At 37.0% G+C, this 25,221-nt stretch overlaps 1 protein-coding gene across 3 annotated transcripts in view; it reads left to right on the top strand.

The window, feature by feature from the left end:
- Nucleotides 1-25,001, top strand: part of sfmbt2 (Scm like with four mbt domains 2) — a 64,977-nt gene extending 39,976 nt beyond the window's left edge. For all 3 annotated transcript variants that reach the window (XM_022671385.2, XM_049473812.1, XM_049473813.1), the window contains 15 exons: nt 2,468-2,565; nt 5,229-5,330; nt 5,947-6,094; nt 6,196-6,278; nt 10,844-10,970; nt 11,796-11,909; nt 13,358-13,400; nt 15,373-15,437; nt 16,548-16,687; nt 16,911-17,020; nt 18,304-18,479; nt 19,923-20,089; nt 21,789-22,037; nt 22,204-22,335; nt 24,029-25,001. In XM_022671385.2, the coding sequence (XP_022527106.2) occupies nt 2,468-2,565; nt 5,229-5,330; nt 5,947-6,094; nt 6,196-6,278; nt 10,844-10,970; nt 11,796-11,909; nt 13,358-13,400; nt 15,373-15,437; nt 16,548-16,687; nt 16,911-17,020; nt 18,304-18,479; nt 19,923-20,089; nt 21,789-22,037; nt 22,204-22,335; nt 24,029-24,169 (1,895 nt within the window). In that variant the 3' untranslated portion in view covers nt 24,170-25,001. The remainder of the gene's footprint in view (nt 1-2,467; nt 2,566-5,228; nt 5,331-5,946; nt 6,095-6,195; nt 6,279-10,843; nt 10,971-11,795; nt 11,910-13,357; nt 13,401-15,372; nt 15,438-16,547; nt 16,688-16,910; nt 17,021-18,303; nt 18,480-19,922; nt 20,090-21,788; nt 22,038-22,203; nt 22,336-24,028) is intronic.
- Nucleotides 25,002-25,221: the final 220 nt, after the last annotated feature.

Genomic DNA, 25,221 nt, shown 5'->3' with positions numbered 1-25,221 from the left:
GCCGGAACAGTATAGCGCTGTCGTGCGGCATTTACTGGCACTAAGCACTTTACTTGTAGTATACAACAATGCAATAAAAGAATATAAGCTATTATAATATTTAATTTAAGTATAGTTCGCACACTTTCTTAAGGCAGCTTTGTTCAGGTTTTTGTGAGCACAGCTGATGATGCATTCATAAAAATAATTCATAATTAACATAAAAGCTCAGGTTATATGTTGTAAATTTTTATTAATATGTATAAATATTTATATTTAGAATGCAATTTTTTTAATGTAATTAATTTAAAGAAACAAAACTAAATTTAACATTAATCTAACAAAAGCAAGATAAGGCATTGGTTTTCGAAAAATAGTCCTATGTGCCCCATAGGCAAGTTCTCGAATCGTAAATTTGAATTCGAACGTGTTTTTAAGGCCACTATAAATTCATCATGATTTATAGTAAACAACTCTGCTTACTACGCAAGTTGAATGTGTCAAAATGCATTGTGAGTCTCACTACTAAGCAACAAATAGCTGAACAAACAGAGCCGTCAGGGTTGCCAGATTGTTACAGGTAAAACCAATCAACACGAGTTTCAAATCCGCAAAAATGCAGAGAAAACCAGCCAAACAGCTGATGTTCAGCATGTCTGTCTCTGCAAGGTTAGCATTAGATATCTACAACACTAATTAGTTCAATTTCCAAAGTCTTAACAAGTTTGACAAGTTTTGTTCACCTGTCAAAGCACAGCATTTCCTCCAGTCAATTTCAGACAGAACCCGCTGATGTGGCATAAAACCACCCAGTCTGGCAAAAAGCATGTAGATGTAGGTGTTATTTTTTTTATGTTTCTCCATTTAGTTCAGTAATATGAGGATTATGTTTCTAAACAGCGTAAAAGTCACAGTCAGAGAGATAAATTACTCCATGATCAGCTCAGAGCTCCACTAACTTTAATACAGAGCTCAGTTTAGTGAGTTTATGGAGTTTTAAACACAGTTCTGCCATTCAAGTGTTTAAGCGTGTTTAAGCAACCAGAGCAGGCGCTAGTGATGTGAATTCACTTGTGAACTACATAGTCTCTCCTTATCTCCTTATAAAGCACAACACTAGTGAGAGAATAGGGAGCCATTTCGGTCACAGCCAATTAGCGAATGCCCAAATACTTGTGATTACAGTAAATGTTTCTCTTTTCTGGTTCTACAGTGTACTCCCCCTAAAGAGTTAAAGAGCTATCAGTTACTGGTGCTGCCCACTCACTCTGACTTCCAGAGAAACCCACTTCCCCTTCTCCCCCCAGAGTTTCTTCTCAACTGAAGAGCTCACAAGTCCAAACAAACCTGCAGAGTTTAGAATTCAGTTTATCTCAAACATGTTGGAGCAGTTTTCCAGTTTAAGATTAGACCTAAATTTAGATTCAGTGGAATATTTACAGATATAACACAGCGTAATCTCGGGTACACTTTAAAATGTAAATGTAAATATTGATCCCTGTTTTTGGAACTCTTCTGAATGGTAATTTAAACATTACTTCTCTTTATTTTGTTATATTATTAAAAACTTTAAAAAAAGATCAAAAACTGTGGGAAAAAAGCAAAAAAAACAAAAAACTTTTTTTACCTTTTTTTTTCTTATTCAGGAAACATCCGGTGCCAACTGTAGGTGTCAGACTTGTGGTTAATACTGGTGAATTCTTACAGCCACTTTCCCACACTTACACTGCCCATCAGACATGTGCACATCCTTGCCCATCAGATATGTGCACATCCGTCCTTATTTGCGACACACACACATTTAACACTAAAGTTTCTAAAGTTAACAGTAACAAAGGACTTATTTTTTCAAGAATTTATAAGTATTTGCATTTTTTTTTACTTTTATTCTAGTTTTGTTACTCTGAAACTGCATTATATATACTGCTAAATTTGCAATAGTACTATTTCTAATCAAATCAATAAATATATATATAAAAATTCCTTGAATAAAGACAATTATTCATTTTTTATTGGGCAGCAAAAATAAAAAAAAACGCAAAATCCAATCAGTCAAACACCTTCAAACAGGAGGTGATGTGAGTAATGATTAGAACTGGGCTGCTAGAGGGGTGTAAAGCCCCCAGCATTGAGCTGCATTTGGCTTACTGTAAGTCAGCTGTTTGTGAAGTAGTAACCAGAGGCTGTGTGTGTGTGTTCTGAGTCATGCTGGCTGTTCTGAGCAGCAGATCTCTATCACTTCTCAGGAACTAAAGGAGACTAAAATATCCAGTCGAGGTTCTGGAGCCGAGCCCGAGCTGCATTGTTTTGAAAGCCTGGGATCATGTGTTTATCCGTGTGGGACGTTCTCACCAAACATCAAAAGTGTTTGGACTCGCCGAGTGACAGATGGATCAATGAAGTGTCAGGCAGATGGAGGGATGGATGAATAGATGGATGAATAAACGAGTACATTAATGTTCCACACTGTTTTTGTTTTGCTCTGCAGAGCTGCGGGACCTGAGGAGCGCTGTGGAGTGGAGTGAGGCTTTAGAGAAGGCCACCTCTGAAGCCATGAAGAACCCCCTGCCCCTGGAGGTCTTTAAGGTAACAGTGAGAGGGGGACAGAGAGGGAATCTGATGGATTTGATGGCCAAAAGAGTGGGATGTACACTCATTGACAACAAACAAAATACCCCAGATTCTAAATCTGAGGCAGATACAGCTCTGAAAAAAACAAGAGACCACTTAAAAATAATGAGTTTCTTAGATTTTACCTGATTAAAAACCTCTGGAATATAATCAAGAGGAAGATGGATGATCACAAGCCATTAAACCAAGCTGAACTGCTTGAATATTTGCACCAGGAGTTACATAAAGTTATCCAAAAGCAGTGTGTAAGACTGGTGGAGGAGAACATGCCAATATGTATGCAAACTGTGATTAAAAGCCAGGGTTATTCCAACAAATATTGATGGACTCTTAAATCTTGTTCATGAATATGAACTTGTTGTCTTTGCAATTATTTGAGGTCTGAAAGTGCTGCATATTTTTTGTTATTTCAGCCATTCCCCTTTTTTGACAAATAAATGCTCTAAATGACAATACTTTTTAATTAATTGCAATTTGGGAGAAATGTCTGTAGTTTATAGAATAAAACAACAATGTTCATTTTACTCAAACATAAACCTATAAATAGCAAAATCAGAAAAAAAAAACTGAAGTGGTCTCTTAATTTTTTCCAGGGCTGTATATAAATGCTTTCAGGTTTGGTTAATTTGCAGAAAAATAAAACAAGAAACCTGGACTCCTACAGCCGTATCATCTGTTTGATGAATATAAGGGTTAAGTTTGAGTATAGAGACCTAGTGGTTCAATCCTGCCTTTGCTGTGGAACGACACACTGCCCCAACTGCTGGTGTGGTGATCTGTGGTGATACGAGGGATACTAAGTGCTCAGTAATGTGTGCAGGACATTCTGCAGCCATCTGTGTTGCCTCTCAATACCAGTTTTTACTAAAAAGTAATTAGTTATCATTACTAGTTACTTCTCCAAAAAAGTAACTAACTGAGTTACTCCATTATAAAAGTAACTAGTTACCAGTGAAAGTAACTATTGCGTTACTTTTGTTACTCACCCCCGTAAGCCCCCCCGACCCCCACCTTCTCAGAGCGTGTTTCATAAGCCAGATGAATAGAGTGTGTGCAGATATCTCATCCTCCCCTCCCTTGTGACTCACACACACAACTCACACACACACTTGCGCCTTTGTCTGTATGCACGAAGTAAAAAAAAAAAAGTTAATTGAGCAGCTAAAGTAACGTGCAGTAATGGGGTGTCGGGAATGGTAACGCTGTTATAGTTACAGTCAGAGTAATTAGTTAGATTATTCGTTACTGAAAAAAGTAACGGCTTTAGTAACACCCTTTATTTCAACGCTGTTACTCCCATCACTGCTCATAAAAGGTCTTCCAACTGGCATTTTTCAGCAGGATAATGCTCAACCCCACACAGCAGAAGTACTTTTTTATATTTAAGAATGTATGGAAGGTGGATGGAAGGTGATGTGTTGAAGCAGATAAAAAGCATAAGTATAAGAATCTGAGAAACTCTATTTAGAATCAAACTGGGATTTCTATATGACTGGATCAGAATATCTACAAAACATCAGGCAGGTCTTCCAAAAAGTTATCAGTGATCCATGGAAGAATAGTCAGTAAACCTCCTGCAACAGGGTCACGGGAGTCACGGGAGCCCGTTTCAAGACTTAGAAGATCTGCTGTTAATATTACTCCTCGTGACAGATACCGTCAATGGTCTGATGGAGTCCATACCTTAACATGTCAGAGCTGTCTTGATGGCACTAAAAAGGGGCACCTACATATTATTAGCCACTGGTTTTAATGTTATGGCTCGTTGCTGTATGTTGCCTGTCTGTCCGGCTGCCTACCAGGTCACCAGGGAAAACATTGGAATGTTAGTCAACCAGTGCTGCACCAGCACAAACCAGCTTAGCCCAGACATTAATAATTTATACTCCATTCACACAACAGGTAAACATGGTCAAAATCTGATTTTCTGACCAAATCCGATATTTATTTTAGGCTGTTCACACAGTCTTTTTAATGTGACCAATATCTGATCTCTGTCTGAACAGTTTATGCTTTTTAAAGTGACATGCATGTGTGACTTAGAGCAATGCTTCACGCTAAGTTTCACTTTAGTCCAGAATAATACGTCACAATCTCAAACTGCCATTTGCTAAAAAAGTATGCATTATTTGGCTACTTTCAGGTATTTTTAATGCTGCAGCTTCAATCTGCGTTTGGCCAATTCATTAGGAACACTGTGTGTCTGCAACATAATCCTTCAAATATTATTGGAACAGACACATCAATCCAAATATTCATTAATACAAATATGTAAAAAGTTTTTCTGTGACACAGAATGTTCTCGATCATCTCTGTTGTTTGCCATAAAAATTGCATGAATTCTGATCCGGCTGTTCAGACAGAGTTGCATTGCTACAAAACAGATATATTTCAGATTTCAATATTACATAATGAAGTGACCCAAATCAAATCTGAATTGGAAATGACAGATTCTATGTGTGTTTTGCTGTTCACACAACCGCACAAACCACACACCTGTGGCACATGTGACATAAAAGATTGGATTTGGGCCACTTTTACCTGCTGTGTGAACAAAGGCATACTGTCAAATTGGAAACCCCTAACTGTGTGTGTGTGTGTGTGTTTGTGTGTTATAGGACCACGCTGATTTGCATAAGCACTCCTTCACAACAGGTATGAAGCTGGAGATGGTAACACCTGGAGAACCATTCCACATCTGCCCTGTATCTGTCACTAAAGTAAGCACACACACACACACACACACACATACACACACACAACCATACACTCACACAATTTTACAGATAAATTCTAATAAAGTGCCCAGTGAGTGGAAGCACAGGGTACAGTAGGTGTTTCTAATAAAGTGGCCAGTGAGTGGAAGCACATGGTACAGTAGGTGTTTCTAATAAAGTGGCCAGTGAGTGGAAACACAAAATAAAGTATGTGTTTCTAATAAGGTGGCCAGTGAGTGGAAGCACAAGGTAAAGTAGGGTATGTGTTTCTAATAAAGTGGCCAGTGAGTGGAAGCACAAGGTAAAGTAGGGTAGGTGTTTCTAATAAAGTGGCCAGTGAGTGGAAGCACAAGGTACAGTAGGGTAGGTGTTTCTAATAAAGTGGCCAGTGAGTGGAAGCACAAGGTACAGTAGGGTAGGTGTTTCTAATAAAGTGGCCAGTGAGTGGAAGCACAAGGTACAGTAGGGTAGGTGTTTCTAATAAAGTGGCCAGTAAGTGGAAGCACAAGGTACAGTAGGGTAGGTGTTTCTAATAAAGTGGCCAGTGAGTGGAAGCACAACGTAAAATAGGTGTTTCTAATAAAGTGGCCAGTAAGACCTTCTTTTTCCTTCTCTGCAGGCCTACAATGAGTACTTCTTCCAGGTCACTGTGGATGACCTCACGCCAGAGGCCACGCCCTGCTCTGTAGTGTGCCATGCTGATTCGCCGGGCATTCTGCCAGTGCAGTGGTGTCTGAAGAACGGGGTCGGGCTGGAGAAACCCAGAGGTGGGTGTGCAGGTTAATTTGAGTGTGTAAATATTTGTGTGTGAGTGTGTGATGTAATCAGGGAGTTTATCTGTCTGCTAATCTGTCTGGTTCTGTTTCAGGTTGTCAGTCTGGGGATTTTGACTGGGCTGATTATCTGAAGTATTCTGGTACTGAAGCTGCTCCAGAGGCCTGCTTTCCTAATGTAAGAACCACTTGCCTCAGATTTTACTTATACTGTTCTTAAGAGTAATGATAAAAGTGTAATAGTGTTTATGTTATTTATGTATACTTATATTCAAAAAATTGTTTCATCCAGAAAGTAGTATCTGTCTGTATACTGTAAATTCAACAATCCATTCAACACAACTGCACCATAACCATCGACTCACTCTCACTGATAAAGGTTGCTAGGAACCTGGGTGTTATGGTTAACGACCATCTCTCCCTCACACACAGTGTTGCCTCAGTTTCTTGGTCTTGCCAGTATCTTTACAATATCAAACAGATTTGACCGTTTCTTATGCAACAGGCCACCCAACTCTTGGTGCAAGCGATGGTAATCTCACTCCTCAACTACTGTAATGCAATGCTAACAAGCAGCACACCTATGTCACTCCACTGCTCCATTGGCTACCGATTGCTGCACGTATTAAATTCACTCGTATTAAAAGTAACTGTATGTGACATAAAGTTATCCAAAAGCAGTGTGTAAGACTGGTGGTGGAGAACATGCCAAGATGCATGAAAACTGTGATTAAAAACCAGGGTTATTCCACCAAATATTAATTTCTGAATTCTTAAAACTTTGAATATGATCTTGGTTTCTTTGCATTATTTAAGGTCTGAAAGCTCTGTAAAATGCTCGAAATTACAATATTTGTATTTGGAATTTGAAAGAAATGTTACCTGTAGTTTATAGAATAAAACAACAATGTTCATTTTGCTCAAACTTATACCTATAAATAGCAAAATCAGAGAATTCAGAAATTGAAGTCTCCTAATTTTTTTATTTTTAGTAAATAGAGTCTAGTAGACATGACATCCATCGAAAGTGTTACCATAAATGTTTTTCATCTTAATAATCAGGAGTAAAAAAAACATATTTTATTCTACATCAGTTCCTCATGACATATTTACCCAGTGTGAAGGACAGTATAATAAGTATAATAGAGGTATAATCCAAAATAATGAATGCTGTATTTGCATGGTATTTTGTAGTCATTGTTCTCTAATGGTTTAATTGTGTGATCTCTACTTTCCTCTACTGTACTGTTATTTTCCATCTGCCATTTTTTTAAGTCTATTTTAATTTCCTGCTAAATTGAATCACTAGTTTCAGTTTTTATGAAACCAGTCTGACTATTTCCCTAAAACTACACAGTGTGATCATCACTGACTGATTTACACTGAACTCTCCCGTCCTGTTCCTCTCCTCCACATCCTGACCACCACACCTTGTATCACTTTAGATCAGTACTGCACACAACAACACAATATGTATTAAGAGAATGAGAGAACTGCTTTTTTTATCAGTTTGGACTCTGATACTGAGAGAATGTATAACAAATTCTCAGAGTTTGATTGAGAGAGAAAAAAGTGTGTGAGGATGTGTCTGTGCATGTATGTGTGTGTGTGTGCGCAGCTGGAAATTATTAAGCGTAGGCTTTATTTAGGGGGTTTCTCTTCCTTATATGAGATAAATTGGACAATTGTCTTGAAGAAGTGAAGGACTTTCCCTATTAGGTATTTGCCCAAAGCACAGCAAAATACACCCACACACATGCACACATATATAATTTTAACTCACAAACTGTCCTTTACACAGTGTCAAAATTAGTTTATGAATAGCCCAGTAATCATTCCCAAAATGACCTGAAATAAACTGTTTTTTAATTGACTTTTGTCTTTTCTGTACAGTTGCTATTTTGGAGATGATAACATGTTTTCCCCAGGACAATGACAATATATTGTACTTAAAATAAAAAAGGACAGTCCATAAAAACCTGACATTCCACTGTCAGCTAAACCATTTACAAGAGGAGACAATTTAAACTACTCACCAACATGACCAGATTAGACCATCCCAACAATATCAGCCCAAGATCAGAGCTCAAGATTTGTAAAGAATAAAACTATAAGATTGTAGAAATCTTAAACATAATACAGGTGCATCTCCAAAAATGTAAATATCATTGAAAAGTTATTTTTTTGTAATTCTGTTTAAAATGTGAAACTCTGTTGAAACATTGTTGATGATTATGGCTTACAGCCAATGAAAACCCAAAAATCAGTATCTTAGATAACTAGAATATTATATAAGACCATTTGGTATTTTTTAGTGTGGGCAGTGTGCCAAGTCCTGCTGGAAAATAAATTTTGCATCTCCATAAAAGGTGTCAGCAGAGGGAAGCATGAAGTGCTGTAAGATTTTCCAGAAAAACACTGCACTGACTTTGGACTTAATAAAACATAGTGGATCAACACCAGCAGATGACATGTCTCTCCAAACCATCACTGATCATCATTAAATTTTATTTAATTTGGCAATCAAGGGAGCAGAGTCTGGAGGAAGAGTGGAGAGACACACAGTCCAAACTGCTTGAGGTCTAGTGTGAAGTTTCCATTATCAGTGATGATTTGTACAGCCCTGTCATGTGCTGGAGTTGGTCCACTGTGTTATATCAAGTCCAAAGTCAGTGTTTTTTTTGGAAAATCTTACAGCACTTCATGCTTCTAATATATATATTTTTTAAGTTGCACCTGTATGTCTTTACCCTGTCACTCAATGGGCAGGAACCCACAGGTCTAATAGAGTGCAGGACAGTGAGTGAACTCAGTGTTTAAAAACTCCAGCAGCACTGCTATATCTGATCCACTTGTACCATTAGCTCAAAACACACTAACACCTTATATACCAGCACTATGCTTATCAGTTTCACTGTAATTTATAGGAGAAGGAAAAAGATTTTATATTTGAGTGGATGTGTTATAAGATTTGACTCCAAGTCATCATAAAATTTGGCATCAGTGGAAAGAACTACCACCAGATTTAGATTATGTGAAGAAGTGAACAACAATCCATTCTTTACTAGATTAACATGCTCACGTCTTTGTTTTTTTCTATGAAATGATGACATATTTACCCTAAAAACAAAAGAAAACACACACACACACCTGCAGTTAATTTCCTTATGACTTATTAACATGTTTTTCAGTAAATAATTTTTCATTGTTCTGGGAAATTATTTTTTATCTCTAGTTATGTCTCTTTGCCGTTTTCATTCTTACTCTTTATTTCTCTTTATCTAATATTTTTTCATTACTGTCATTTTCCATGATATAAACCTAATATTTCTGTCTGTCTGTCTGTGTGTGTGTGTGTGTGTGTGTGTGTGTCTGTGTGTGTGCTTGTAACTGCAGGCTGATTTCATGCTTAATGCCAATTACTGTAATTCCTCTAAACGGTGATTAATAGTGTGTGTCTGTATGTTTTGATTCAGGCTGAATAATTAATATCTGTATCAGTGGAACATGCTTTGATCTTGCTGTTAATCTCACTGTTTGTTTACATCGATTTTACACTCTTTGTTTCTTTTGTTTTGCATAATTAGTCACAAGAGACTGAGTAGCTGACCTATATATTTGAGAGTTTTTTTTTTATCTGTTGCCACGTTGGGCCACTTCAACACAAGCCTTCTAATATGATTGAATACATCAGTCCAAATATCAGTCCAAGGTCTTTTACCTTGTTTTTCTGCCACGGACATCCTTAAATAGCCAGTGCTGTCTTTTATCTTCTCTTTGCCTTAAAAGACTTACTATCTGTTTAGGCAGTTTTTGAGTCGCATTGGTGCAAATCAAATATTTATCGGTTCTCAATTCTATATATTGAAGTGACCCAAATCAAATCAGAAAATGTCAGATTCTATTTACACAGCCACGCAAAGGACATATCTGTGTCACAAATTCTGTAAAATATCATATTTGGGACTTTTATCGTGCTGTGTGAACATAGCCATATTTGGCAACCCGTAACTATGTGTGCGTGTGTGTGTTTTGTAAGTCGAGGGACTTTTGGAAAGGCTTTATTAGGTTTGCCATAGTCATAGTCATATTAACATTGTTTATTCTGAAATTAAGAATAGGGGAAATTGGGATTTATACTTCACAGTAGATGTAAGAACATTGCTGCAAGGATTTGATTGCATTCAGCCCCAAGAGAGCATCAGTGAGATCAGTCACTGACATTGCATGATTCTGATACTCCAAATTATATCTTTAGAAAGGGATTGCCAGTAGAATAGAACTGTCTGAGCCTGTTGGCAGCATGTCTAATGCCAGACATGAGCTACAGGGGTATAAATCCCAATATTGATCTGTAGAGCACTGGAATAACTGTGTTCACTGGTATGATGGAGCTCCATTCAGTACTTTTGGATGGAATGAGTTGGGGATTTGAAGATAGTGAGAGTTGGGGTAGTGATTATTCAACATCCTGATCTCATTAATGCGCTTTTTGCTGAATGCAATCAAATCCTCAAAGCAGTGTTTTAAGAATTTAGCATTTCTTGAACTGTAGAGAGAGATGCTCCAACAAAAGCTGTATAAACTATTTTTAATACCCTTGATTTTAGAAAAAAAAAAATTGACAATGTACTGGTGTCTCAAAACTTTTCTCTGTACATTGTATATTAAAAATATTGTAGGTGTTGGTGTAGGTATAAATATAGTGTTTTTTAATATGTGTCATTGTGTATGTGTGTGCAGGCGTCTGTCAGCAGAGGGTTCTGTAAGGATACCTGGTTGGAGGCGGTGAATCCTCTAAACCCAGCAGAACTCTGCGTTGCCCGCATCACTCAGGTCAAAGGTCGCCTGCTCTGGCTCAGATTAGAAGGTAGGTTCATTGTGTGTTTAAATGCTTCCTCTGATGTTTTAATCTCTGCATATTTCAGTGGGTTCTTGTAGGACTGCATTATATGAATAAAATTGACAGTCACAATAAATTGCTTCATCTTGATCAATGTGATATCATTATGATGTCAATATGAGCAATAGAAAATCACCCAAAACAAATATCTTTTCCTACAAATTTACAGTACCAGTAAAAAGTTTGGAAACTCCAAATGTTTCCTTTTTATGATATTTTACAATTTAAACTTCATATTGATGCACACACTTGGTATTTTAATCTCCGTGTTTTCATGAGGGAGAGTCACCTGGAATAGTTTTCTCAGTGTCTTGAAGAAGTTCCTGGAGGTGCTGAACAATAGTTGCTGCTTTTTCTGCTTTTTTCTTTTTTGTTTACTATATAATTCCATATGTTTCCTTTAATGTTTTAATGTCTTTAAAATTAGTCGACAATGAAGAAAATACATTCAATAAAAAAAAGAAAAACACTGAATGAGAAGGTGTGCCCATACTTTTTACTGATACTGTATGAACAATAAAATTTCCAATTCCAATTCCAAGCTCCCTGAAATGAACATCATGAGTGACAGATGCTGTAAATAAAGTATATTGAAATGTTAAAATGTCAAAACAGTCATATTACCTTTATTAAAACATATTTATATATATATATATTGATATTTAACATTAAGGTTAATAAGTAATAATGGGTGAATAATGAGTCTCTGCTTTATTTTTATTTATGGAAATTAGTTTTAACACTTAACAATCACTTAAACAATTATCTTTCTCTCTCTCTCTCTTTCTGCAGGACTGTCTAAGCCTCTGTCAGAGTGTATAGTGGATGTGGAGAGTATGGATATATTTCCTGTGGGTTGGTGTGAAGCTAACGGCTATCCGCTGACGGCCATAAAGAAAACCATCTGTGAGTTCTATCAGTGACTCTCACTACTATGTCACTACTCTCTGTTTCTTTATTGTTATCTATCTGCCTGTCTGTCTGTCTTTCTGTCTGACTGATATTTAAAGATTAAGAACAGTAAACAATTACATTTTTAAAAATATATAATAAAAGTAATTTGCCATGTTATCTGACATGTAACAGACTGAAAATATGCTTAATTACGATTGATGATTACGATGATTAATTACAAATTTCTCCCCTCACTCACCAACATTGTGTAGTCTTTTACCATCTACATTACCTTATCTGGTTGTCAGTAATTTATATTAAATTGTGCGTGATTGACCTTAGTGTTAAAGGCTGTGACATGGTTCCTGCAGGTCCTTAAAAAGTCTTAAATTAAAATCTTGATAATTAAGGTCTTATATTTGCTGTGGTTATTACATTTTTAGATGGTGTGTTTAATGCCAGTGAGAAAGCACATACTAACATTAGCGGTGAGTTACTAGGGAGAAAACGGTTAATGGAGAGCTAGCTAACATTAGCAGAGAGCTAGCTAACGTTAATGGGGAGAGAACTAAAGTTAGCGGAGTTAACATTAGCGGGGAGCTAGCTAACATGCTAACGTCAGCGGCAAATTAGGTAGCACTACTGGGGAGAGAACTAAGTTTAGCGGAGTTAACATCAGCGGCGAGCCAGCTAACATTACTGGGGAGAGAACTAAGGTTAGCGTAGAACTAGCTAACATCATTGTGAGCTAGCTAACATTGCTGGGGAGAGAACTACGGTTAGCATAGAGCTAGCTAACATTAACGGTGAGGAAGCTAACGTGCTAACATTCTGCATCACAATGGAACAAAAATTGATAAAGAAAATTAGTAACAAATGGGAAAGGTCAAGTTTTAATTTTCCATACAATATATTATTTTCTACTAAGAAGTTATGAATACATTTTTGGGCCTTAAATTATATTTATTGAGGTCTTAAAAAAGCATTAAATTTCACTTTTAAAATGAAGCAAAAACTCTGTGTAAGAAATTTGGATATTAACTAAATATATATATTTCACATAAAACTAGTTTGTCAGTATATGATGAATATACTTTATATACAACACTTTTAGAGAGCTTAATTTTTAAAGTTACGTTAAAGTAGTTTCATTTTTTCAGAAGAATCGGCCCAATTTAGAAGTAGTTCCAATATGTTCTTTTCAGGTTGAGAAAACATACTTTTGTTACATGGAACTACTGTCCTTAATAAATTAAGTTTTTTTAAGTATTATTTTTTGAGTGAACTTTTAGATTTTCATTTTCATTTCATACTACTATAAAAAATAATATGTACTTTATGTAATTACTTTATCCATTAGTCTGGAAAAAAGATATCATGGTTTTATATGATTAAAGACATTGATTATAAACATTTTAAATGAGTAAATAAGTGTATTGGATTTTGTGTGGGTTTTTCAGGTCAGTCTCAGAAGAAGATCGCTGTGGTTCAGCCAGAGAAACAGTGAGTGATCTGTACACTGTAAAGCACTCTGCTTACACTTTCATCCAAATATTTTACCCACACTGTTCCCATTCTCTCTTCCCACTCATAAAGAACTCAGCATTAATGGCACAGTGACATCAGCCACTTAATCCCCTGAACGCCCGGCCTTGCGTAACACTCGTCCTCGGCTCAGCACTGCTCTGATTCTTCTCTTCACTATGTGTTTAAAAAGGCCTTTTAGCACTGCTAAACATCAAGGCTAAAGATCTAACATAGATCTAACATCACAGCAAAAATCAGATCCATTATTGGTAACACTAAAATTACCTACCACAGAATGTCTAAACTAGTTATTAATTGATATCAATAATTAATAATAATTAATTCATTATTATTTAAAAAATTTGTAAGCATTAACATTTAGAACCGTATTTTTTTTTTGCACTATAAGGTGCACTTAAAATCCTTTAATTTTCCCCAAAATCATCAGCGCACCTTATCTGGTGTGCCTTATGTATGAATTTTACCAGTCAAGTTGTAAAAAGCAGTAAAGCCACTCTGCTGATGTACAGCGTTATACAGGAGTTTCAGCTGCTAACCCCGTTTAGCACTGCTGGAGCAGTATTAGCATTAGCTAACCATGCAAAGTAAGCACTAGCCCTTTTGCCATTCATAGGAGAGTATATCAGACTGTAGTCTGTGCGTTTACCGTGTTAAAACAAGCTACGCTGGAAAAAACGCTAGCTTATATGGAAACACTTTACTCACCCAAAAAAACTGTTTTCAGGAGAGAAATTGGTGAAGAGTAACATCTAGTGTTGTTTGACTTTTTTTTTTACTTAGATTAGCTTTACTACCCCCCCTTGCCACCATCCAGCAGCAAAACCTGCCGAATTAGAAGGAAAACATGGCAACACCCCTTTTCCTTACTAGTGTTGCATAATGCACTTACATTTACACACCACAACTGCCATAACTAGACATTAATTCTTTACAATAGAGTATTCAAAAGGGGGAAGGAAAAAAGCTTTAAGCTTCAGACTGCTAAAATGTTCATTAATGTAATCAATTTTAACCCCAGCTAACTTTGGAAAATTTCCATTCGTTATAAAATGTTCAGAAAAAATAAGTAAATTGCTGAAAAGCTTGAGTTTAGTACTTTAAAATACTGTAAGAATCTACTTTTGTGTCATTGTAAAATACCCTTTTCTGGGCAGTAAGTGTTTATTTACTAAAACAACTGAGACTTTGAATCAGGATGCAAGTTCAAGTTTTAATTGAAACAAAAATTATTAATTTCAATCACATAGTTTTAATACACTGCTTCAAAGTCTGTATCAAAATGAAAAAGTCCATGTGACTGTGAAAAAAATCACAACTGTGTTTGTTGTCAACATGACACATGGCAATATTGAAACACTTTAAAAGAGATGCAAAGCATTGTATTGTATTGTGGAAAAAAAATAACACAAATATCAGACTGTAGTCATTTGATTTGATCTCCCAAATCAGTAAGACAAAGAAAGTACTAACAAAAACAATAAAATAAACTGAATAAAGAGAACAAATTACACCATCTAAACACAGTCAATCAAAGCACAACACAGAACAAAGGAAATCATGGGGTCTATGTAGGGCTGAGGAAACAATAAACACTTGGGGAAGATAACAAGGGGGCTGGACAACAAACTAGATACAGGTGTGAAATATACTGATAGGACAGGGCTAGGGCGGAGACAAGACAGCAACAAAACAGAGCTATGTGCTAAGAAAAACAAACAGGCTAGGGAAGACAAGCATGAAAACAAGATAGCAAAAGAAAAGGCCTAAGAAAATAAGAAAAAAAGACAGATAAGTGCTAAAGTGTGCCATTTACTGAGTAACACACTAATATTTAAAATAAGTACAAATTACATTTTTTTAAAAAGTGGTGTTGCTTTCATCATTTTGTTCATTAATACATGATATAAATGTATTGCTTTATTTGCAGGTTGGCTCCTTCACCTGTAGAAAATGGCCCTCCTGACCTTTGCCGGTCTGTTGCAATGGACACAGGTAATTATTTAGAACATTTTTGATCGCTTCCTCTAATGTCTGATCTTTTTGGGGTCAGTCATGATGGTGGTAGATGAGGTGTTAGTGTGTGTTGTGCTGATGGTACAAGAGGATCAGACACAGCAGTGCTGCTGGAGTTTTAAACACCTTAGTGTCATTGGTTGACTGAGAATAGTTCACCAACATTGTCCTGTGGGCAGCGTCCTGTGAGCAGTGTCCTGTGAGCAGTGTCCTGTGGGCAGCGTCCTGGGAGCAGTGTCCTGAATGCAGTGTCCTGTGGGTAGAGTCCTGTTGCAGCATCCTTTGGGCAGTGTCCTGTGAGCAGTGTCATGTTTGCAGCATCCTGTGGGCAGAATCCTGTGAGCAGTGTCCTATTGTCAAAGTTTTGTAAGCAGTGTCCTTTGGGCAGTGTCTTGTGTTTAGTGTCCTACGGATAAAGTCCTGTGGGCAGCATTTTACGCGTAGGATCCTGTGGGCAGTGTCTAGTGTTTAGTGTCCTGTAGGTAGAGTCCTGTGATCAGCATTCTGTTTACAGTGTCCTGTGGGCAGCATTCTGTGATTAGTGTCCTGTGGGCAATGTTCTTTGGGCAGAGTCCTATGAGCAGTGTCCTGTGGACAGCATCCTGTGGGCAGTCTCCTGTGGGAATTGTCTTGTGAGCAAACTAATTGATAAGAAAAAAACTAAAGAATGACAAACTGTGTAGCATCAGATTTAGAGCTTCTGTCTCTGACTTACTTTATCTACAAGGTGGAGCAGCTACCGATAGGAGTGTCTAATAGAGTGTTAAAAAACTCCAGCAGCACTGCTGTATCTGATCCACTTGTACCAGCACAACGCACACAAACACCTCATACACCACCACCATGATAACATAACATGTCACAAACAGATACAGGACCACAGTCTGTAATTATAGAACTACAATGGGTCCTGTATGATCAGTGCAGCTGAAAAAAATACTGCATAATGAATGTAGAAACAATGAGATAATAATAATAATGTTATTGTTGATCATTGTATTACTAATATAACAGAGGCATGACTCCAATTCAGTGTAGATTTCCAGTGTGTTTTGTCCCTACAGTGTGTGTGTTTATTGTGTCTCATAGCCTCTGTGAATGGAAAGTACTGCTGTTCGCACATCTTCGTGAATCATCGCTGTTTTTCTGGCCCGTATCTCAACAAGGGCAGAATCGCTGAGCTGCCTCAGACTGTTGGGCCTGGAAAGTGCACACTCGTCCTTAAAGAGGTACAGCAGAGTGCTGATGCATGTGTATGTGTGTTTGTGTGTGTGTTGTGTGTGTGTGTGTGTGTGTGTGTGTGTGGAGTTGTTTGTGTACAGTTGAATGCCTATGGTGCATTACTCTGGCTATTTAGCAAGCTTTCTATATATATATATATATATATATATATATATATATATATATATATATACTGTAAGTGCGTGTTTGTGTGTGTGTGTTTTTCTGCAGGTCCTGACAATGTTAATAAACTCCGCCTATAAGCCGGGTCGTGTTCTCAGAGAGCTGCAGATGGTGGAAAATCCGAAGTGGAACTGTTTAGAGGAGACGCTAAAAGCCAAGTATGGACACACAAACACATACACACACACACACCTGTTTTCATGCAGTATCAGGACTTTGAGTCATAGATATTGTTCATCGTCATTAAAAACAAATGAAGTAAATCACATTTTAACACAGTATCTCATACCATATTTTTATTATGCCCTCTATAATGTTTGAGACATACAGTTGCAAGAAAAAGTATGTGAACCCTTTGGGATTATTGGAATTATATGTTTGCATGGTTTTATTGAATACAACATGTTAATTTTACAGTGGGGGGGATGAAGATCAGAACACATTTAATGACCAATTTATGCAGAAATCCAAGAAATCCCAAAGGGTTCACATACTTTTTCTTGCAACTGTATTTGTAGTTTTTACTGAATGTATGAATCGCTTATATTTATACTACACATCATCCTAAGGTGACACTTTATTTGGATGGTCTGTAACAGATAACACATACACTCATTCTGCGCTGTTAAGATACCAACATGCCAAAGTCAGAGCGCACCTGGCTCTTAAAGGTAACAGAAAGAGACACACTGATTGGTTTATTTCACTCTACACCCAAAACACACCCATTATTAGAAGAGAATTAGTTAATGCCTGCTCAAGGCGTATTTTTTGCACCCTCATGATACCAGACACATCAACGTGCCTTAAATCCAGCTGCATGATGCGCAGTTGGCAGCTTGCCTATAGATCGCTAAAATAGGGCCCTAAAAATGTTTCAAAGCTTAGAAGTGAATCAAAGCTTATAATTCAGCAGCCACTAAACACACCTGAATAACCATGAACACCTGTGAAGCCAAATGTTCAAAATATTATGGTGCCCTGAATGTATGTATACCTAAATGTATGTAAACATCTTTAAATTAAGGGAATCTAGAATGTAGATTTTTTTCAAACACATAAGATTTTGATGGGTTGATTTTATTATGAAGGCAGTGTACTATTTTACATGCAAACTTCCCCATGTGGAAAATATCCATCATTATGCGTGTGTGTATCGTAGTCGGTGATTTTGTGTGTGTGTGTGTGTGTGTGTGTGCGTGTGTGTGAGCACTTCCAGCTCAGATAAATTTGAAAGTATAAACCCAATGTCCTAATGAACTGAGTGTTTTCCCTCATTTGCATAATGAGGTTCCTAGACAGCTGATTTGCATATTCATGCATGCGCATATTTGAGCACGAAAAAGAACACATTTTTCAAAAAGAATATATTTAAGTGTCAGAGCGAGTGTAAACGGGTTTGTGTGTGTGTGTGTGTGTGTGTGTGTTGTTGTGTGTGCAGGTATAAAGGGAAGAGTTACCGTGCCAGCGTGCGGATCGTGCGATTGGCTGAGCAGGTGTCGGAGTTCTGCCGGAGTGTGTGTGTGAGGCTGCAGTGCTGCCCAAACCTTTTTGGCCCGACGCTCATCTCCGACCACTGCCCCGAGAACTGCGCCACACACACCAAGACCAAATACAGTGAGTGTGTGTGTGTGTAAGAAAGAAAGAGAAAGAGAGAGAGAGAGAGAGAGAATTACTTTAAGAATGAAAGAAAAGGATGAGAAAAGAAAAATTGTATAAAGCTGTATAAAGTAGAATCCTCTTCGGATGGGATTAGTTTTACATATTTTACAGAAGATCTGTAAATATATGACTGATTAACACAGTATATGAATTTCAGCATTTACTTTATACTGCCAAATGTATAATCTCGCCCGCATTGCGTTTGTTGATGTGAGGCTTGGACGAAACTGCTCGGCCATGGAAATCCATTCTTTAATGCTCTCTACTCTCTACTATTGTTAAACTAATCTGAAGACAGTGTGAGGTTGGGAAGTCTGTAGTGATTGAAAATGCAAAGACTAAACTAATTGCTTCCTACAGCACCTCAATACTGTAGAAAACTCAAAATATTTACCTACATGTTGGGTCAAACATAAAGGTTATACATGGGGTTATATCTATTGCTTGTTTACAGAGGGAAAAAAGCCTCTGAAATCTTTACTGATCCCGCCTCCCAGCTAAAACTAATCCAATCCAAAAAGGGCTTATTACGAACAGTAGCTTACGAAAGGGAAGAGTATAAGAAAGTATAAGAAAAAATAAGGAAAAGCAATACAAGAACAATACATTAACAAAGAAAGACAGAAAGACAGAAAATGGGAAGAGAGATGGGGAAAAGTAAAGAAAAGGAGTAATGACTAAACCAATGAAGAGAGAGAAAGTGAAAGAGAGAGTATAGGAAAAAGAGGAGGAGCATCTGGAAAAAAAATGAGAGAACTGAGAGCTAAAAAAAAAAGTAAGGAAAATGAACGAAACTGCCAAACTGATACATAATGACACAAAGAAAAGTAAAGGGAAAATGAGAGAAAGGGGAGTGAGTAGAGAGGAAAGAGGAAAAGAGTGTAAATAGAGAAGAAAAGATGAAAAAGAGAAAAGAGAGTCTGTGAGAGTAGTAAACTGAGGAAAGACAGAAAATGCGGAAAGAAAAAGAAAGGGGAGAGTGTAAGAAAATAGAATAAAAATATTAAAAGCAATAGATTAAGAACAATAGCAAGAATCTAAAAAACAAATAAAAAGAAAGAAAAAGATGGAGAAAAAACAAAAAACGGAGAGAAAAGGGATGCATAGAGAGAGAGTGAGAGTCAGTGTGAGCTGATGAGACGTTGTGCTGATTTGAATTTTTCGTTTGGAATGAAAATGATACGGTTTTAAATGTGAGATATAATTTTTCTCATAAACACCCACTCACACACACACACACAAACACACATCCTCACACATACAACCACCCTGCCCACCCCTAGTCCACCCCCTGTCCACAAACACACAGAAACTGACCTCACCATTGTTCTAGCAGAGAATTTTGGTAAAACCTTTGTATTGACTGTGTGTGTGTGTGTGTGTGTGTGTGTTCTGCAGCGTATCACTATGGTAAGAGGCGGAGAGTGGGACGTCCCAGTCTGGGGGACACGGTGCAGGACGGAGACTCGGCCAAATCCTCACGCTGCAAGAAAAAACGCAAGACAATCTTCGTCCAGAAGAAACGGCGCTCCTCTGTAGCAGCATACAACGGAGAATCACCACAGGTTAGAATACACACAAACACACACACACACAAACACACACACACACAAACACACACACACACACACACAGTCTTCGGTTTTGGGAAGTAATAGACTACATTTAGTCTTGAATATATAATTACAACATAATATATGTGTTCTAATATATCACATATATTACATATATTGTCGTAGCATGTGCAAAATAAATATTATTGTAAGAATTGCATACAGTTCTGATTTGGAACACTTTAATATGTAGTATTAAATTGCTGCAGTGCAACTCAGTCTGGTCGGCAAGATCGGAATTCATGCTACTTTTACAATAAATGGAAAAGAAGAAGGGAAAATGGGTGAAAGAATTGAGTGAGGGTTTCAGTGGGGGTATAGTGAGGCAACAGACCTGATAAATATTTTGAGCTGATGTCGGTGTAAAAACTAAATTAGAAGGCAACTGCTCTGTGTTTCTAAAGCAATGATGTTGCTACATGGTCATTATGATGAAAAGTGTTAAAACTAGGGCTGCAACACAAATAAAATTAAACAATTAAAACAGTTGGTAATAACTTCAATAATAATTAAATAGTTGAATCTTCATTATTATACATAATAAGTACAGTTGCTACCCCATAATGTGAGGCAATAAGCCAACCAAAGCTTTAGCATGGTGCCATGGGTGAAGGAAATTAATGCTTCAAGTTCGTAGTTATGCATTTCTTTTCACCTTAAATTCCACCTTAAATGTGGCAGCTCAACCAGCAATTCCTAAACAAGCTATTGTTTAAATTAAGCTAGCATCAAGTTAGTGACAAGTACTATTTTATCTGTTACTAAATGTTACTAGAGCCTGCTAGAGTAGTTAAACAAGATGTCTCAAGATGTCTTAGTAAATGTATATCTCACTTAGCAAGTTTAGGACGTTTTCTGTTCCACCTTAAATGCAGAAGCATTTACATTCAGAGTAAAAGAAACTCAATCCAAACATTTTAAATAATATATGTAATGCCTTTTTCAAGGTCTGTTCTGACTCTGACTCAATGTAAAAAGAGTTTATTTCAGGTCATTTTGAAGAGTTTCTATTGGTCTGTTCATCAAAATATTGTGGCACAGTGTAAAGGACAATTTGTCTGTTCAAATTATGTAGTAAACTAAAAATGGAGAGTGTTTTTCATAGGACAGCGATGATATTTACATTACATACACTGTTGATGTGTTATTAAATAATGTTAATAATACAGTGAATGTAACTGTCAGGTTATTTTACATAATAGTAGGTTGTATGTTCCTTATACACTTTCAGCACCAAACAGCATTCATATCATTCATACAAAATCATTTATATCTGAACAAAATATGGTCAAACATATTAATTGCATATACATTTCATTTTCAGTACAAGGCAGAAAACCCCACTTAATGGAAGCATGTTATTTTTTCCTTATTTATCCAAATACTAATTTCGATGAATAAACAAAATAATTGTTTATTTAAAAAATCCTCAATCACAGTTCTAGTTGAAACAACAGAGATGATGGACTGTTGACTGATGCATTGTAAGGTAGTTGCTGATAAATAATTAATTGAAAATTAATTGATATACCACCTAGGTGGTTTCTATGTGATTAATGTGGTATTGCTAGGTAGCTTTATTTATCTGTGTGGATTTATCTGTTTGATTTCCCATAATTAAGTGTTTTCTTCTGAATTCTTCTCTTTACAGGACAGTGATTATTTCTATGATGTTGATGATATTGATGATTCGGTGAGTGAAGAAGGCTCCAGCTCAGAGACGCATGAGGAAGCCCATCACCATTCGTACCTGCATGTATCCAGGAGAGGCAGGCCACGCCGCTCAGTCACCCAGCGCAGGATTACACACCCCGGGACCTCTGAGCACCCACCACTGCGAAGAACCACACGCTCACACTCCTACATACACAACCAGCCCACCAGACACACACACACAAAGGTGAGACCCAGGGCATCATGACATTCTGTACAGTGGGATTATTTGAATTCAGTGTAATTATAAATGAATAGCCTTTGTAGTAATAGTGATGCATTTATATGTGTGTGTGTGTGTGTGTGTGTGTGTCTGTGTGTCTGTGTGTGTGTGTGTGTGTGTGTGTGTGTAGACTAATCATATAGAAGAGGAAGAGGGTCGGCTGGTTTTGGAGAGGAATCCTCTGGAGTGGAGTGTTTCTGACGTGGTCGACTTCATCACGTCCACCGACTGTGCCTCACTTGCTAAGATATTCCAGGAGCAGGTACACACACACACACACACACACACACACATGCACACACACACACTAGACCCCTCTTTATAGGACCCATGAATATGTTGGCACTATGCCTAATGTCAGTTATGCTCTGTCCCATTTTCCTTTTCAGAATCCTAGAGCATTATTATAGAGGTTATTAACACTTCTATTATTACGCTGCATTTACACTGTTCCATGCATCAATGCAGACCAATGTATCCCATTCATTTTCAATGGGAAGTGTCGCCTTTGTAGGATGCAGTTGCTCTTTGCTTCATGGGTCCGACACGTTGAGTCCGGGGGATGCAATGCAATAAAAAAAAAGTTGAGCCGAGGTCAACTTTATGCAAATGAATCCGTCCAATGAGATGCTTCTATCCAGTCAGAGAGCAGGTGTTTGCCTGTGTATGAAAACAGTTTATTTAAACTTTCAAGCGTTTCAGAGAAGCATGGAAGAAAAGCTGGTCATTGCGGTTTCAGACTTCCCTGTCCTTTATGATCAATCCCTGCTAATTTACAGGGACACTGATAAACGTAAAACAGCGTGAAGACAGGTTGGTGGGTTTTGAAAATATTAATATAGCGTTTTAATGGAAAAGTTTGGTTTTGTTAGTCTATATGCTGCTCATTAGACAGTGTTATGAAGAAAAAGAAGAAAAAAAGCAGGAAACAGTAAATTCTGTGTTGGGCCTTTGTATTTAGTTTTGTAAGTTTATTTTTTATATTTTATTCCTGTGCTCTTATACTGGATATTGCTTAAGCTTTATCTTTCATTGGATTTGTCCTGTTTCTCTGCCTTTCTGAGTTATTTGTTCTTTCATTTTTTCTCACTCCCTTAATAAAAAATATATGTACAATTTTTATATATACATTTATATTTATTGTTTTTTTATGAAATAAAGCTTAAATAAAACCATTTCCCATTTATTAAAACAACTTAATTAGACTTTGTAACGTCCACATGTGTCCAGTTGGAAGGGGGCAGTGCGTTCGTGTGCATTTACACAATGGAACAGTGTAAATGCAGCAGTAGTGTCTCATTAAACCAGTCATACACACAGTAGTGTCCAACTCCAATCTGTGGATATGTTTCCATTGGGTTTGGAAATTAATATTACAAGTTCTATATTATTTGTTGTAATCTGGCAATTCTGACAATACTAATATTCAGTTGGATTTGCCCTAAAACACTTGGTAAAGGATTGTTAAACTAGTTGAGGAAAACCACAAATCATAGATGTCAAGTAATCAAGCACAGATACTTTGTTACCTTACTTAGGTAGAACTTTTGCTCATCAATACTTTAATGGAGTAATTATTTTTCAGATGACTTTTTACTTTTACTTCTTACATTTTTACACAGTAGTACACTATAGGCCCTTTTAGCAAGGCCTAAGCTTGTATCCTTAATGGCACTTTTCCCTTATTTTTTTTTTTACTTTTATACTTTTAATTGTTTTGTTGTTTTTTTTTTTGCTTAAGTAAAAGCGTGAGTTTATATTTTTCAACTTCTGAAGAATTATTTAATATATAATATAGCATATAAATCATAGAATCTGTTCTTTTACCTGAGTAATGAAAAAATGCCATTCCCACCAGCTACTAACTAAAATACAAAAATGTTATTGGCTGTTTTTTACTGTATTTAGCAACACAATGAACTAACCTTCTTAAAACTCTCTCTCTTTATCTATAGGACATTGATGGCCAGGCTCTGCTGCTGTTGACCCTTCCCACCGTCCAGGAGTGTATGGATCTGAAACTGGGTCCTGCCATAAAACTCTGCCACCAGATTGAACGTGTCAAAGTGGCCTTCTATTCCCAGTATGCTAACTAAGGCTAACATGCCTATTCAGGCTAACTGGGCCAGTTCTAATAGAGGCCTTTCTCTCAGTGGACAAAGAAAAACTTGACGAATTCTCCTCAGGGCCTTCATACAGAGCTCCAGACCTTCAGGAAGAGTGGAAAGATTTTCAGCCAACCCGCCTTTTCAGGCTTCTCCTGGACTGATGTTTTATGCTGAAGTACACAATGGATGTTTGCTGAACATTCAAAACTTTGTGTTTGATGTTTTGTGGAACTTATTCGATGGGGAAGAAGTGGAGCAGGACTTTTGGACGACATCCAGGGAATATCCAGTGCATAAAAAAAACTTTCCAGGCATCGGAGGGTTAATTATCTTGTCTGTTAAAGGATGATCAGGTTCATCTGTGATTGTTAAATCCTTGTGACAGAAAAGACACACCTCTACTACTGTGTTAAATGTTCAAAATGTTACTTTTTGTTGTTCAGAGACCAAATGATTATATTTATAGAGATAATTAGATTTGGAGAATCAGTGTATAAAGTAAAATAATATATTGGAAATATTTATTTTGGCCTCTCTCTCAGACTCTGGAAGCTCTCATGTTAGTTCATGTCTTCAGATTGGCAGGATACTTTCATTCATACAGCAATCGTTATTTCCACCACTTTGTTGCCGGACACTGTATGGACATGTTTTTTTAATCTATGCAAAAACAAAACAAAGGAAAAAAAAACACAGAACATTCATGGTGAATTGTTTTCTACTCCTTTGCTGTTAGACCTGATATGATCATTCTGTAAATAGCTTGTGTATAGAATGTATTAACTGATAGTAAAATCTAGTTTTAATACAACCCACACAATGACTGGAACTGTGTTGTACTTCACGCATCACTTATAAGAACTGGAGGGGGTTCCTGAATATCAGGAAAGTTTAGAAACTGTCCCACCAATGAGTGGGATGATCCTGTAAGCATAGATAAAAAGGGATTTCCAGATTATCAGATACATTCTTGAAACGTCTTGATAACAATAGCCAGAGATTCTTTTAAGAATTTCTCAAAATATATGCACAATAACAAC

The sequence above is a fragment of the Astyanax mexicanus genome, chromosome 2 (assembly GCF_023375975.1).
Source record: "Astyanax mexicanus isolate ESR-SI-001 chromosome 2, AstMex3_surface, whole genome shotgun sequence".
Taxonomy (NCBI): Eukaryota; Metazoa; Chordata; class Actinopteri; order Characiformes; family Acestrorhamphidae; genus Astyanax; species Astyanax mexicanus.
This window is presented reverse-complemented; position numbering and strand designations above follow the sequence as displayed.